Raw genomic sequence first — 16,435 nt, forward strand, 5'->3', positions numbered from 1 at the left:
GCTGACGGGCGTGGTGCCTTGCAGAGCTGAGGAAGGCCAGCAAGAGGCTGACCTGCCACAAGCGCTACAAGATCCAGAAGAAGGTGAGTCCCGGCCCGGGACGGTGTCGAGCCCCCGGGATGCCCCTGCCCCACGCAGCGGGGGGAAGGTGGGGAGGCGGGGGGTGTCTGTTTTTAATTAAAGCTCCATGCTAACTAGTTTAACACTAAAAGCATTTTTTGTATGTATTATTACAGAAATATGTTGTACGTGTACATGTACACGATAAGGATGTTATACTGAATGTTAAGGAGTCTGGACTGTAGTGAGGCAGTTGCTTTCCAGTTACCATTGGCCAAAGGATGATGTAGAAAGGAGTGTAGGTTTTTTACATCGTTACATTTTGCGTTATTTTGGGCTGGGATGTTCAAGTGTAGCATTATGATGAGACATTATGCAATGCAATCGAAACACTTCAGAAATGTACCACTTTTTACTCTCTGTCTGTAAATAGGAGGGATACATCACTGGGTTTTTTTGCCTTAGACTGAAAATATTCTTGTTCCTGTCTTCAGATCAGAGAACACCACCGAAAAGTCAGGAAGGAGGCCAAAAAACGTGGACGCAAAAAGCCCAAGAAAGATCCCGGTGTTCCCAGTGCTGCACCATTTAAGGAAGAGCTTCTACGGGAAGCGGAGCAAAGAAAGCAGAGGGTAAAATACAGTTTGTGGTAAAGAGGACAAGAACTGAGACCATTCCTGTCTTCAAGGAAGCTTTGTGTTCATGTGCGTCCACATGTGCACACCCAGAGGTGCAATCATGGTTCTAGTAACACATACTTTAGAAGAATAATACATTTATTTCTAGCATTATACAGTGTGTAACAATTTGCTCTTTTATTTTTAACCTTGATTTCATCACTGTGTGTATAAACATGCTGGAAGCATCATTTCTAATGTAATCCTGATTGCCTGTGATGCTAAGATACATAGATGTCCCATCAGAATGCTAAAAGTTAAGTCTTGGCATTGTATGATTATACAGAAAATAAGGATCCGCTGTCTGCAGCGTGGAGTAATGTGACATGAGAGCAGCACCCTTATCAGTTGTAATGTGGTTGCTGCACAACTATTATTTTGAGGTCTAGCTAATGGATATATTGCCTCTGGTTTTGAGGCAATTGAAGGCAACAGTATCCTTTTCAGGGTAGGATGCAAAAAAAGTTCCCTGAGTCACTTGGACAGCCATGACTTGTAGCTAAGCTGTCTCAGGACTTTTGGTCAGAAATAAGTAAATGGGGAGAAAGATCAGTCTTCCTTACCACCTTCAAATGTGTTTTATCCATTGTGCGTTTTTGTTTGCAATCAGCTTGAAGAACTAAAACAAAAGCAGAAGCTCAACAGACAGAAAGAACATGAAAAGAAGAGAAAGCTTGAAGCTAAAAAGAATGCAACAAAAATCAAGGAAAAAGCAGAGGGAAAGGTAGGCGTCTGGTATGATTTTGATTCCTTGAAGCTTATAGAAGCAATAAAAGTCATCCTGAAACTACATCTTCAGCAGTATGTTATGTGTTACGTTTTCATGCAGTATATGCATGCAAATACAATACACTAATTCTCATTTAAATCATTCCCTTTCATTTTTATTTGCATTCAGAAATCCTCTGTCAAATCTAAAGCAAAGACTAACAAACTGCTGGATAAAAATTCAAAGAAATCATTCTGCAGGGAGCTCAAGAAGGTGAGATGCTTCAACTATTTTTAAATAATTTTATAAGAGCCAGCAATAAGACCACTTGTTACTTTCCTTTTTGGCATTACTGTGCAGCTGCTAGAGAGTATAAAGGTTGCTTGTGATAAACTTCCAACACGTGAAGTAAGGGATTTTATGACAAACTGTGAGGGTTTCAGTCTTGCCTGGTGTGACCTACTGAGACATCCAGCACTTTGAGGCATTAGACTTTTTGGGCCAATGTAAGTACATACTGAGTGATCAGAGAGCTCTTGTAGTAATGAGGTACTAGTGTCTAAGGATTTCTTGCCTTTAGAGGAAAAAGATGAAAATTGCTTCAGCTTTCTAGTTTGTAGTTTGGAAGAAAGGAGTTCAAACAAGAACAGTCTTCTGAAACCTCACCAATCATTCTGTGAAATTCAACAGTAACTGTTGAAAGCCACAGCTATTCCAGAGCTGTTGTCTGTCAAATAGTCTGTCCTGTCTTATTTGAGTCTTCTCTCTTTTTTTCCTAACCTAGGTGATTGAAGCCTCAGATGTGGTTCTAGAGGTTTTAGATGCAAGAGATCCAATGGGCTGCCGATGTCCTCAACTGGAGCAAGCTGTAACTTGCTCTGGAGGAGACAAAAAGCTACTGTTGATTCTGAACAAAATTGGTAAGAAGCACAGGTTTTCTTGATGTGTTAACTTGGTCACTGTGCGGTTCTGTGAGCTATGAAGAATATTTTAAAGGAATCTGAGGTTCTGTTGAAGACATAAGATCCAACTCTGAGCTCACTGCCCTACTGAAGGGGTCACATGTCCTCCATCTTTTAGTCTAGTTTGCTAACAAAACACCACAGACAGGTAAATGCACATTACACCCTTTCTTTTCCAGTAATTTCTGAGGGCATTGGCCAGTTTCAGCCAAATTAGTCCGAAGTTAAAGATCTTGCAATTCTTAACATTTTTGTGAATGTAAGTGAGTAGGCAGAGGTCATGATGCTGGTCCCCACTGAGGCAATGGTGAGTTAAAAATCAGCAAATCAATGCAATACTTGGATTTGAAACTTGCCTTTGGGAAGCATTTTCTCTCTTCTGTTGCTGTTTGAGAGAATCCACACAAAAGCAGGTGAAACCCACTAGAAAGAGTGGAAATTACCGAGTTACCAGCAGCAAAAAAATAAGAAAAGAAAATACCAAGAGTGACAGCAAGAGCAAAGGGAACTTTGTATTAGAGTAGCCTTTGCAGGGGTGATGGGATAATCCTTCACAGAACATCACTCTGTACCGTACAAAGTCTCCTAGCAAGACCCCAGCATTAAAAATCTGATATAGGGGCCAAAAATGCAATTGTGATATGTTCTACTTCAGGCAGAAAATAAAGACTAAAACTTGCAACACTGGGTGCCTTTGGGGAACATACCCAGTACTCTACTACAGTTTTCAGACAAACATCGTTTGTCGTAAACGTACAAAATACATCCTGGTTCCTGATTGCACATTAGATTTCCTCCACACAGTGATGTTTAAGATTCATGGGAGTGAAAGGACTGTACTCTTTTTTTTTTTTTTTTTTCCCCGCCCCCAGACTTAGTGCCAAAGGAGAACTTGGAGAAATGGTTGAATTATTTGAAGAAGGAATTTCCAACAGTTGCTTTTAAATCAGCAACGCTGATGAAGGACAAGACTATGGTAAGAGCACTGCAGGCCATCTCGTGACTAAGTCATATATGTTTGCAATCATACATGTTGAAACATGTTGAGAAACAGGAACTTTTGTAATTTAAAATTCCTTTTCCCCTTGTTTGATTATACTGCTGTGATGGATAGATAGGCCTTTGCACTTTAAGCTTTGTGGTACAGTCAGGGAATTCTTGCTGTTCAAATACATACTGTTATTTGTGCTCAGGATGCTGGACTAGAGTAAAAGGAAGGGGTTTTTTTACTGTAAGAAGGACGGTGAGGGGAGGAAGATGAGGAATTTTTCATTTTCTACATAGGATGGTTGCACCAGTTAGATCTGGGTTGTTTTGTAGGTAAAGTGGTGCAGGCTATACTACTGCATTCATCCTGACTGTGGCCATCAGTAAAGGTAGTACCTGACATTATTTAACGAAGAGTATAAAGGGGTTAGCTCCCTGTGTCCTAGTCTCAACTCTTCAAAGATGCTCGTTTGAGTCATAAGTGTATTAATACATAATGCTTCACACATCATAACCCTGATTAACAGCGTAGTGAAATAGACCCTCCTGCAAAATGATGCAGAAGCTGCAGTGCAGAGAGCAAGTTTTGAAATCCTTCAAAAAATGGAAGTCTCTTGAGTGCATTTGCAGATTTAAAGATTTTACCGTCTAAATGTACATGGTTTATTTTATGGTCGCACAACAAATCTGCAGTACAGGCTGCGCTGAAATCACAAGCCCTTTAAGTCGGTTCACATTCCTTTTTCTCTTAGTAGTTGATGGCTCCCTTTTTTACTGTCACTTAACTGATTAGCCAATTTCTTATTAAACTAATTCCTTCTGTTTAGAAGAACACAGTAACAGTAACTAATAGAGAATAGGAGTTAGAAACGTTACAGTACATAAATAAATCTAAGCATATGTATTTATCTTCCTAAATAGCTCCTGACTTAGGATTTTTTTGCCTTTGAATCCTGTAGCAGGAACAGTTCACAAAAAGACGTGCACGTGTTGATTTATCAAGAACCACCGAATGTTTTGGAAGTAAATGCCTTTTGAAACTTCTTCAAGAGCATGGCAAGACTCAAAACAAAGCCATTCAGGTTGGGGTAGTAGGTAAGCATTTGGAGAGACAGGATTTTTCTTCTGCCCCAGTAAGGCTTTTGTATCCCTTATTATAAATTGAGTAAAACAACTAACCCATGACTTGCTAATGGGCTTTCTAGTCACTGTTCTTACTGTCATCCAAAGAGTCACTACTGTAGTACTGCAGTTGACAGCGATCTGTGTTGCACTTACATGCGCGTAGGTATGTGATCTGTGGAAGGCACATTGTGTGAAGCCTTACCTGATTCACCAACTTAGGGAAACAAAGAGAAGCAGGTCACGTACCATGCAGATTGCACTGCCTTCCTCCTACCTGATTTGTGGTTACATTCAGTGATGTGTTTCGTGTCCCTTTTATTATTAGTGTGAGAAATGAGGATACAGACTTTGTCTTACTTCTGTAGTGAAGACTTCAGATCCAACTCTGATCTCACACTGAAGACACTTTATCAAAGACACCTGAAAGAAGCAGTTTTGATCAGTGTTACATCGGCTGAGTTTTCTTGTTTCACTTACAAGGATTTATGCTTTTTCAGGTTTCCCTAATGTGGGAAAGAGCAGCATAATCAACAGTCTTAAAGGAGTTCGTGCTTGCAATGTTGGCCTAGCAAGAGGTGTTACCAAGTAAGCTTAGTCTGATAAAAGCTGTTTGTTTCCCTGTTTGTTGTTCTGTTCAGATTACCTTGAGTTTGTTGTTTGTGTACAATTTCCATCCATTAAGGGCAAAGTATGCCCCTGTGTGCAGTTTTAAATGCACACTTCAGTTTGCCAGGATGAAAGATAATCTATGTGATGCAAGGCATCACGAGGGAATACAGTGTATGAACTTTCTCTTTTTGTACATTCAGATTTCTGTCCTGCACAAAGCATATGATGAAAAAGCATTGAAACTGACTCTGTATGAAGTGCATTCAGTCCAACACTGAGCTTTGTGTCTTGCATCCTTCACCATTACCAGCCCTTTGCTAGTTGATTTATCTTTACCTACCTCACCATTACCAGCCCTTTGCTAGTTGATTTATCTTTACCTACTCACAGTACATTTCTCTCTGAATAGGTCCATGCAAATTGTGCACATTGATAAACAGACAAAGATGTTGGACAGTCCAAGTATAATTGCAGATCCTTCCAACAGTGCCCTGGCTCTGGCTTTGAGAAGTATTATAGACACTGAAGAATCAGGCTCAGCAGGTGTGCTTGAAGGAGTAGATGCCCTTCTAAATCACTGCAGTAAACAGCAGGTAAGCTCCATCTTTTTCCACATCTCTCACTGCATGTGACTTCTCTGTAGGTTTTTTAGGCCAAGAACCAAAGTTCATTTCACTTCAGCTAGTTATGGTAGCTTCTGCACTCCACTCCCCTAACCATACAGAGTGGCAAACTTTGGCTGCTGTATCCAATGCTAAGTGTGATCTTTCATCCATCAAGGCAGAAACAGCATGCCAGGATCCTGTCAGCCAGAGTCTGTTTTCCCAATATCTTTTCTGATTTTTAAAAACCCTGCTTTTAAGATCTCATCACGGTATGACAGAGTGAAAAATGAAGATATTCTAACTGCTTCCTATTATTACAGTGAAGACCTCAGATCCAACTCTGATTTCACTCTTGTTTCAAGTAGATTAACCTAAGCCTAATTCCCATTCAGTTTGTGATAACTGTTTTGTCACAAATCAGTGTGCTGTCTCTATACACCCACTAGTATGGGTAAACAGCAGATAGATTTGTTGATGAAGTAGGTATTTTGCTTTGTGATGTTTAGTCTCACACGCAAGAGAAAAACGGCTCTTCACATAATTGTTCATCCTCACTGTAACCCAATTTGATTTGCCTTTTTATTACTGAAACTAAGAGAAAAGTGAGTGTTGCTTTCTGAATGCACCATTTTCTTTTGCACTAGGTAATGATGCACTATAGCATCCCAGATTTCAGGAACACTGAAGAGTTTTTAACTTTACTTGCTCAGAAGAGGGGTATGCTGAAAAAGGGAGGTGTTCCTGACATAGAGAATATAGCTAAAGTACTACTTTGTGACTGGACAGGGTATGTATGCTATGAATTTTGCTTTATGCTGCTCTCTTTTTCACATTGTTAATCCAGCACAGCAGAAGCTCTGAGTCCTGAGAAGTACTTAGAAAGGAGAGGCTGCTTTTTTTTTTCTCTGCTTTCTCACGTTTTACTTTGGTAAAGAGAGCTGGATTGGCTAACATTGAGAGAATGTCATCCCTGGATCACTTCCTGAAGTAGTGAAGAATAAATGGAAAGAGTTAAGCATGTTGCACATTACTCCATAGCCAGTTTGCTGACTTCTGCTATAACTTTTAGGGGAATTTGCCTTCCTCTCAAATACTGCATTTCTGTAGACCTCTTCTACAGACAAGAAAGGATGTGGCAAATTTTTTGTCAAAATTTATAGTGGTTCCTATATTCTGAGGCTGGGAATAAATGTAACTCAGAATCAGTAATTGAGTTTGACTATTTCCCTTGCTCAAGTGCTTCAGCTGCTTTTACAGCTCATGATTTTGCAGGCAGATGATTTGTGGTGACAAAGTATGCCATTTCTTTTTCCTCTCAGGAGCAGGCTACTGTCATTGACAACTTCAGAGTCAAATTTAAGAGCTATTTAACTGCTGTTAAGCAGATAATAAATGAGTAGTTAGGTTGAGGAGTTTGAGAGGTTTGTACTTTTTTGAGAGGGTTTTATTTGTAAATACAATGATTTAACTGTGTCCTTTTTGGTGGCTTTTTAATGCTGATTTCCCAGAGCTAAAATAAGCTACCACTCACAACCTCCAGGATCTCAGAGACTGCCACCATATCTTACAGAAGACAAAATAGCTGAAATGCAGGAGTGCTTTAATTTAAAGAACCTAGAAGAAGAAAACAACAATACTGTTCAAGGTAGGATTGTTACTGTAGTACAACACTACCATTAAGAGTAGCAGTAGTAGTTTTAATGGGAGATTTTGAATGGAAGTCCTCTTGGGGTTTATATGACAGCTTTGCTAATATGCAGTGAATACGGACCTTTTAAGAAAGAAATGGTTTCTGATGCAACAGATCAGTACCCCTGCTATTTCTCAGTTTCTGCTCATCTGACCTAACCCTCCTAAATAGGAAATAGGGTAAAAGAACATTGAAGAGCACATAAACACTGAATAATTAGGCCAAGAAAATACATTTCACCCAGGACAATCTATACTCAATTCCAAGTCTTTCAGCTCCTAGCGGTCTTCTGTAGATGCCTCAGGGAAAACTATTCTCAGAGAATTGTCCTTTGTTCTACCTGCTTATATGGGAGGGGACAGGACTGTATTTTTCTGACCTAAAATGGCACTTCCTATGTTTTTTCTAGCTTTAAAATACCCCAGTCCAGCAAGCAGCATCATTTTCCAGTCAGCTGGTATGGCAAATGGGACAATAGAGGAAAATAAAGTGACAGAGGAAGCATCAGAGTGGGAAAACTTGGAAACAAGCAAGGAGGGGGAGGAAGAAGAGGAGGAGGATTTCACAGAAAGCGATGATGATCAAGACAATGTAGAAGAAGAAGAAAAGGTTGTCAAAGAGGTAAATCAGGGTTTCATTAGGCTTCTCCTACCTGTTTAGATCCTGACACCAGGTACCCAGTCAGTATGTTGCTGTAAACTGAGAATGTGTAGGCACTGTGGAGCCATCAGAGGTAATCAAAAAGTCCTTCTCCTGGAGATAAAGGTTGGACTTTTTGCTGAATTAAGGAAACAACATTGTTCTAAGTCAGTTCTAAGGCAGTGTGTTTCTGATGAACTATAGAAGGGGACATCCACACTGTCATCAATCTCTGTTAGGTTTCATTTGCATAGGAGACTTCATTAGTGATGTCTGAATAAATACCTATGTCTGACCTCTCTGACTTGTAGGAAAGCAAAATTCAGGTAACCAGGAAAGCAAAGCTTGGAAAACAACAAACAAGTCCTACAAATTCAGAAAAGGAGATGGCAGGTGTGTATTAAAAACCCTGACTTGAAGGATAGTCTCTAGTACTCTAGTGCTTGCATTGGTTTCACTAACACACTATTTTCTTTTCTCAGAAAGTAAACATTCCAATTCACTATCATTCAGCTTGGATAAGACAGGAGATGAAGATGATGCCTATGATTTTAATACAGACTATGTATAATGAACTATATGTGTAGACAAGGTTTGGAGACTTATTACTGGCTTTCAGAACAGTCATGAAGACTTGCGTTGCAGCAGAAGTTGGAGGAATGCCATATACCAGAGCTGTTGCAAATATTCACAATTATTGCTGTATCAAATGATGTATATAATGGTTTATCATCTCCCTAGATCGTTCCATTATTTCATACAAGTCTAGGAAACCAACTATATTCAGCTTTATTTCCTGTATTAAAAAAAGCCTATTTTAAAAATTTCCTAAAGACTGAGTTAGTCTGTTCTCACTTTGCCTTAAAAAAGATGTTTCAAAAGGATAGCAATAGTAAATGTTTCATTCTGCTCGTGTTCAAGCAGTTACAGTTCAAGGTAAGTTTTCATCCTCCCTTCATAAAATTTAATTGTTTTTCCTAGAGGATTACAGAGACCGTACCTCTAGAGCATGACTTAGTAAGTCAGTGAGTCTTCAGTATACTTTTGCAAAACTTCTAGAACTTTCATAAGTAGCATCTTCCAGCCAACCTTTACCTATTCAACTAGCCATAAGGTATTTTATCTAAGCACTGCTTCAGATGCTTCATTGGGAAAGGTAACTGAGATTATACTAGTAATCTGTCTTCACGGGGGAACAAGCTTGTTCTAACAGCGCTCTTGAACAAAAGCTGTATTTCCCCATGACACCTATTATACACAGTAACAACTGGTAACTGTAAAGCAAAATTTTGCCCTGTTACTGTGCTCAGAGGTGCTGCAGCTGCTCAATGAATTAGGCATTTAGAATAAATGCCAGACACCAAGCATTTTCTTCCTATTAAGTTAAAGGTCTGATTTCTGAGCTCATTTCTTTAGTAGATAGTTGTGCTTTCCCTAAATGTATGTTCAGGCACAGTCCCCTAGGCAGCTTGAAAAGTTCTTGTAGAACCTGGTTGTCAGAATTATTAACTAAGTTAAGTTGGTGTCAGCTGATCTAGTACAAGCTTTCAAAGTTTGGTAACTGAACTTATTTCATTATTCCTAACCACTTCAAGGATGAGAACGGTTCCTGTTCATCAAAACCCAGGAAAAGAAACGATAGGTAACAAACCATAGATCAGCATCCATGACTGCAAAAAAAACTATAGGCAGTGACTGCAATAGATCAAGCAGTTGGAAGTCCTTTTAAATTATAAAGCAGTACTAAAACCATATTCATACACATGAACAAGCCCTTCAGCTCTCTGCTGCCCTCCCTGTATCTCAGACCATACAACGCTGAGCCCATCACTACGTTAACACAAAGCCTTTTGTCTAACTGACGACTATTTGCAAGCAGCATTATTGAATAAAAATGGCAACTTGAGTTCAAACCTGCATTAAATGGAATAGTTGGCACAATGGGTGCTGGGATGTATCAGCTAATAATAACCATTACTTAAACTTAACACTACAACTATTTAAAAAACAAACTTACCTATATGAAAGGCGATGGGCAGCCAGCTGCAAAAGTGCACAGGAATCTCACTTGATGAGTTTAAAGAGCCAGAAGGAGAAAGGCACGGTGGCACAAACTGCAGCAGAGCCATGCTCACTTGAAAGAACTATGAGGAACTTAACAAAATTAATCTGTAATTCATAGAGCCTGATCCCCAAAATAAATATTTTGCACAATTTTAGAATGCGATTGCTTTCACAAAGATGAGATCAATTGACTTTACTTTCAATCACTACTGTATTTAAGCATAAAGGAAACACACTTCATACATCGGATTAAGCCTAGCATCAGATTGCCATTTACCTGAGGTTTGAGTCAACATGTTAAAATCGGCTGTTATTTTTGAACAAAGTTTTCTTTTTTCACCACTTTACAAAAAATGTTTTAGTGTTCACTGCAGTTAAAACCACTTTGCATAGTGAAATAATACTTGAAAAATCCATTTTTTAAAAAAAACAAGATTCAATTTTGCAGAATTCTGCAAGAAAGACACAGAAATGGTTGAGAGATTTCATGCAAGAAAGGGTTGTTGACAAAAATATTTCACAGGATAAGAAAAGAGAACAAAACAGAACAAAACCCAAGCAGCTCGTAACTACAGTACATTGCTGTGCAAGATATGCATGGTGCAAGCACCAGTTGAAGTTCTATCTTGTTCTTAGAAACTGTTTCTATAGCTGACGAAATGACCCTCCTCAAGAAGACTTGTAAAGAGCAGAAGAACACACAACATACAGAAATGAACTAACGCAAGTGCTAGTTTGTGGAAATCCTCCCTTGCTTTCTATACTGCTACTGGAGTAGCATCTTCTGTCCCACAAGTGAAATGAGTCTCCTTTGGACCTGTGCATTTCAGAACTGCATCTGAATAAATGCATCACCTTGTGCTCCAGAAAGCAAGGACTGCTCTGTAATACAAGTGAGCTAAAAAAAAGAGTTCGGCTTGGCTCCAGAAGTTTCCTGAGAAAATGCCATCAGTTATTGACTCTACTTTGCTTCATAGGCTTCTGAGTGTCTGCGGATCAGGCTGAACTTGCCTGTAGGGTCAGGGACATACCACTTCTCCCAGACTTCAGCATATGAAGCTGTTCTTCCCCACGGTTTGAAATGTCCATTCCAATGGAGCAGCTTGGCAGCTTTCACAAACTGAGGAGAGTACCTTTTTCCAGCACTAGACCCTTTTATTGAAAAAGAAGCATTAGTACCTGAAATAAAGGCAGCAGAAACACCAACAAGCAATATTTTAACTTCAAAACAAAGGATTTTAACAAAGGAAACCTTGTCATTTTTGGAGAAAGCAGGTGATATGGGAGTCAGAAATCAGGGCAAAGTGAAAAACATAATTGGGTGCAACTGAATGAAACTTTGATCTGTCCCAGTATCTATTTTAACGTACTGCCTTAACTTCCAAGTTCTTTAAAATCCCCTTAATACCCAGATGTATTCAGCAGCCTACGTATTGTTCATTGACTAAGACAGCTCTCCCAGCACTGGGGTTTCACCAGTAACAGAACAGATATGAATGGAACAGTCTGTTCCTCTCAACGGTCTTGGAAGAAACACCTAGGATCACTTCAGAACACAATATATATGCAGAAAAAGGAAAATGAGAAGTAATTTGAAAGTCAATTCAAGACCTATCCCCCTAGCAGTTCAAAAAAGAACGTGAAGGATCAAGCCCACAAGCCCCAAGATGGTATTGCAAAGCAGTGTTTCTTAAAGAACAAGGTATAAGATAGGGGAAGAAAAGATCCATTTGCTGCATCATCAACTAGGTGTCCAGCTACAGACCTGGAAAAACACACTGGTGGAGCAGTATCACAAATGTTTCCTACATACCGAGATGCCGGACATTCCACATGGGATCAATACTGGAATGTTGCTTGTAAAATACAATTAGCAGTGGAGGTGTCGTGATGCTGCCACCCAGAGTCCTACTGTAAAGTTCCTCTCTGGAAGGTAAGATGAAAAGAAGTTGGGAAAGGATGCTTGTGTGGCCCTAATCAGTTGATTTTCACTTGAAGCTGCATGACAGGAATCCACAGGTACATACACAGCCCTTCATCTAACAGTTAAATGCTGTCGCCATAACCCAATCCCTGACCCACTGTTGCCCCCAGCTTGGGGGTACTTACGCTACATTAAGTGCCATCCACTTCTCCAATTGCTTAGTGATGTTCTGTAATTTCCATTCTGTCAAATTGGCAACAAAAACTCCTGGATTGAAAGAGCAGGTGTTGGCTTTCATGGCAAGCTTTCGTATGGTTTCTTTTTTGTAATCTAGAAACCCAAAGTAATTATACTGGGAAAAAAGAGAGTAGAAATTAGCTTAAAATATGGTCAAATTACTATTTAAAGTAAAATTTTGCACAACTCCCAACAGACAAGCATAACTTGAAGTTGTTAAAGCAAATACCCTTTCCTTTAAAATGAGAGAAAGAAAGCTTAAGAGATTTAACATTTTTAATATACGATTATATACACTACATATTTTAAGGAATGCTACTTAATAATACCATATTATTAATCACAGAATCATTACGGTTGGAAAGGACCTTTGAGATCATCAAGTCCAACCATTAACCCAATGCCACCACGCCCCCTAAACCATGTCCTGAAGTGTCACATCCACACGTTTTTTGAACGCTTCCAGAGATGGTGACTCCACCACCTCCCTGGGCAGCCTGTTCCAATGCTTGACTACTTGGTGAATAAATTTTTCCTAATATCCAATCTAAACCTCCCCTGGCGCAACTTGAGGCCATTTCCTCTCGTCCTATCACTAGTTACTTGAGAGAAGAGACCAACACCCACCTCACCACAACCTCCTTTCAGGTAGTTGTAGAGAGGAATGAGGTCTCCTCTCAGTCTCCTCTTCTCCAGACTGAACAATCCCAGTTCCCTCAGCCACTCTGCGTAAGACTTGCTCTCCAGACCCCTCACCAGCTTCATTGCCCTTCTCTGGACACGCTCCAGCACCTCAATGTCCTTGTAGTGAGGGGCCCAAAACTGAACACAGGATTCAAGCTGCGGCCTCACCAGTGCCGAGTACAGGGGCATGATCGCTTCCCTACTCCTGCTGGCCACACTATTTCTGATACAGGCCAGAACGCTGTTGGCCTTCTTGGCCACCTGGGCACACTGCCGGCTCATATTCAGCCGGCTGTCAACCAGCACCCCCAGGTCCCTTTCCGCCGGGCAGCTCTCCAGCCACTCCTCTCCAAGCCTGTAGCCTTGCATGGGGTTGTTGTGACCCAAGTGCAGGACCTGGCACTTGGCCTTGTTAAACCTCATACAGTTGACCTCAGCCCATCAATCCAGCCTGTCCAGATCCCTCTGCGGAGCCCTCCTACGCTCCACCAGATCAACACTCCTGCCCAGCTTGGCGTCATCTGCAAACTTACTGAGGGAGCACTCGATCCTCTCATCCAGATCATGGACAGAGATATTGAACAAGACTGGCCCCAGAGCCGAGCCCTGGGGACCACTTGTGACCGGCCGCCAGCTGGATTTAACACCATTCACCACAACTCTAATACAGTACCACTCCCAGAAAAAGTACTTTGTATACACTCACAAATGAAAAATTCTCCCTCTGATGTTCTAAGACCTCCCGCTGTTCTACACCAGGAATTACTCGCATTGTAAAGCATCGCAAAAATCTGAAGTGCTTTTACTGTGCCTAAACAGAAACTGTAGGCGTCACTTGTAACATAAACATCAGAGTAAATTGATTTGGGTAGGGACAATGACACCTTTAGGTTCACTGTATTTGGAAGTCAGCCTGCAAGAACATTAAAACAAAGTGCCTGTTTCCAAAGCCTGGGATCTATAGTATTGTTACCGCTGAATCAGAATAAAACTAACCTGATTGCCTGCTCCACGGACAGCAACTTTATTGGTGGTTGAGTCACAATCATCTGAAAATGCAGCTGCGTGTCCAGGTTTCAGTGGAGTGTTGTAAAGTTCAAGAATATCATCTGAAAAAAATGGAAGCAAGCACAGAAAAATTAAAAGCAATCCTGATTAAGCACTGAGTGACTTTTTGTTCAGTCCATTGCCACAGCAGATAAAACCACTCAGTTTAATCCAACTCATTCATATTTACAAAGTTTCTACATCTTTCCTTGAAGTAGAAGTGTTTTGTTACTGTAAGGGATGGCATACTGACCTCAGCATAAGGCCAGTGGCAAAAGGCCAAGAAAAGGTCCCATACCTTGCACTATTATATCATCATCCACATAGATGGCTTTCTCTGCATGAGGTACCAAACTGGGCAAGTAGAATCTTGCAAAGGTTAACTGTGAAAACAAGAAAGCAAGAGAGATGAAGAATTAAATGGAAAAAATTGTGCAAATAAATGTGAAATTGACTGATACTCCTGGCACTTATCTATGGCACTGATGTCCAAGACAGCTTCTATCAAGGCAGTAAAATAGGGAGCAATATCCTAGGATTTATTTAAAATAAACAGGTTCCATCAGTTCCTGGTTTCCGATGAATTTGTACATTGATAAACTAACTTTAAAACTGGTCTATATTAGAATTTCTTTTTCTTCCATGTCTATCTGTAGTATCTCTAGAGGTCTTGCCATGTTTGACATGCAAGCTGCTGTGTTTCATTGCAGCTACCAGCAAAAAACAATACTAGGCATGCATATGTAGATATTCAAAACCATCTCTCACTATTTGGAAATTTGTACTTACTGAAGTTTAGGAATTTGATTATAAAAAATTGCTTCTATGCTAACAGATTTGGTTTTGATCTCTAGTTGTGTTCAAAAGCCAATATCAAAATATATTGTTACTAAATAATAATTGCAAAAAGTAATCAACATCATGCTCACTGGTTTTAAGGTGTCTGCCTTTTGAGGATCTACTTGTACTTTCCCTTCTAAGACACGAGGGTCAAAATTCAAAATCCGGTATCTCAAATTTTTCAGAGCAGTGTTACTTAGCCACAGCCTGCGAACAGGAGAAAGGACAGATCTTGTTAAATGAGACAAAAATCAAATGAAAAGCAAGCGATCCAATTGACAGTGACACAGACCTTGATCTGGCCACTCGTTTCCCTATCCAACAAACATATACACAGAATTTAATCCATGGCTGATGTCGGTGGCATCCTGTATGACTGCAGGGGAATGCCCACTATCAGCATACAGCTGTGACACATGAAAGGGGTGAGATTGCTTCTCATTTTATTAGAAATATATGGTCCTGTTATCACAGGTCCTTCACAAAAAAGGATCAGTGTGAATGGATGTGGGTCAAAATAAAAGGATCAAAGAACAATCTAGAAAAATGGAGAAACGTCATTGCCAGTATTTGAATTGCTTAGATGAAATGTAGGATGTAACTCTTACAACCCCTCCACCAAAAAACTCCAACCCCACTAGCTGGATATAACCGCACTGAAAAAGATGGCTCTTTTCCACCGCTGAGACATTTGCAGAAGGAATGACTGTATGACTCCCCAGAGCAGCCTTGTCAAAAAACTGCAAAAAGCAGCAGCAGCAGATAGGACTGCGAACAGTTTAGAGGAGTGCAGTTACAGGGAAAATTAGCTATTCCTCTTCTCAGAGATACTTAAGTTTTACAGTATTGTGTGAATCTAATTACCTCAAGTGATCCACAGTATCATTCAACGTAACAATATGGAAAACCACATTGGATCTGGTGTGTCGGTAAATACTGTTAATGGCTGCAATTGCACCCCCAAGCCTCTCATCTGATGCTGCAATGACCACAGAAATCTCCTTATCACTCCTTTCATCTGCCAGCCTCTGGGGAACTGCAGGTATGAAATCTATAGGCTGAAGTCCTAATGGATTTGAATCTGCAGAGTAGAAATGGCAACACATACTTGCTTTATGCAAATGAAACAGAGACATTATTGCCATGCTAAAATCCCAATACCTTCAATTCTTTCTACTATGCAAGCACTTGGATGTCTCAGCTGAGGTGTGGATTACAGCATGCCAGTATCAAACACTTAAAATATAGCATCTGCTCTTGCAAATTCAAGATGTTAATGAGTAAGAAAGCATCACACTTACAAATAAATTATATGCATTTAACTGTACATATTCACACGCAGCACAACAAGGTGCTAAAATGAGGCTTAAACTACAGAAGGTGGCACTTAACCTTTGGTCCTCCCTGCCACATCTATAATCTCACTGACTTCACCCTCCCATTTACCCTAACCACCTTCTAATCTTCTCCACATCACCCTTCTCTCTTTTTCTTCTACTTTCTTTTCCTCTTAGGTAGAAACCAATGAATACAGAAATTTTAAATTAATGTCACTGTTGTGAATTTTTTCCTGCTG

General features: G+C 40.1%; 2 protein-coding genes across 2 annotated transcripts in view; one reads left to right on the forward strand and one right to left on the reverse strand.

Moving 5' to 3' along the window:
- Positions 1-17: 17 nt before the first annotated feature.
- On the forward strand, positions 18-8,634 carry GNL3 (guanine nucleotide binding protein-like 3 (nucleolar); the record flags this gene model as incomplete). The annotated part of the gene is made up of 13 exons (XM_010287561.1): positions 18-83; positions 555-692; positions 1,348-1,467; positions 1,636-1,719; positions 2,231-2,366; positions 3,281-3,384; positions 4,364-4,490; positions 5,018-5,105; positions 5,539-5,722; positions 6,379-6,521; positions 7,243-7,379; positions 7,834-8,055; positions 8,546-8,634. Coding segments are annotated over 13 exons (1,638 nt in total), but the record flags the coding sequence as incomplete, so codon positions are not given.
- Positions 8,635-10,637: 2,003 nt separating this feature from the next.
- Positions 10,638-16,435, reverse strand: part of GLT8D1 (glycosyltransferase 8 domain containing 1) — a 6,894-nt gene continuing 1,096 nt past the window's right edge. Inside the window, exons 3-9 of the mRNA XM_010287560.1 lie at positions 15,724-15,940; positions 14,949-15,066; positions 14,318-14,402; positions 13,969-14,081; positions 12,237-12,403; positions 11,941-12,053; positions 10,638-11,279 (exon numbers count right to left, since the gene is read on the reverse strand). Of these exons, the coding sequence (XP_010285862.1) occupies positions 11,089-11,279; positions 11,941-12,053; positions 12,237-12,403; positions 13,969-14,081; positions 14,318-14,402; positions 14,949-15,066; positions 15,724-15,940 (1,004 nt within the window). The 3' untranslated portion in view covers positions 10,638-11,088. The remainder of the gene's footprint in view (positions 11,280-11,940; positions 12,054-12,236; positions 12,404-13,968; positions 14,082-14,317; positions 14,403-14,948; positions 15,067-15,723; positions 15,941-16,435) is intronic.

The sequence above is a fragment of the Phaethon lepturus genome, unplaced genomic scaffold, assembly GCF_000687285.1.
Source record: "Phaethon lepturus isolate BGI_N335 unplaced genomic scaffold, ASM68728v1 scaffold57465, whole genome shotgun sequence".
Classification (NCBI taxonomy): domain Eukaryota; kingdom Metazoa; phylum Chordata; class Aves; order Phaethontiformes; family Phaethontidae; genus Phaethon; species Phaethon lepturus.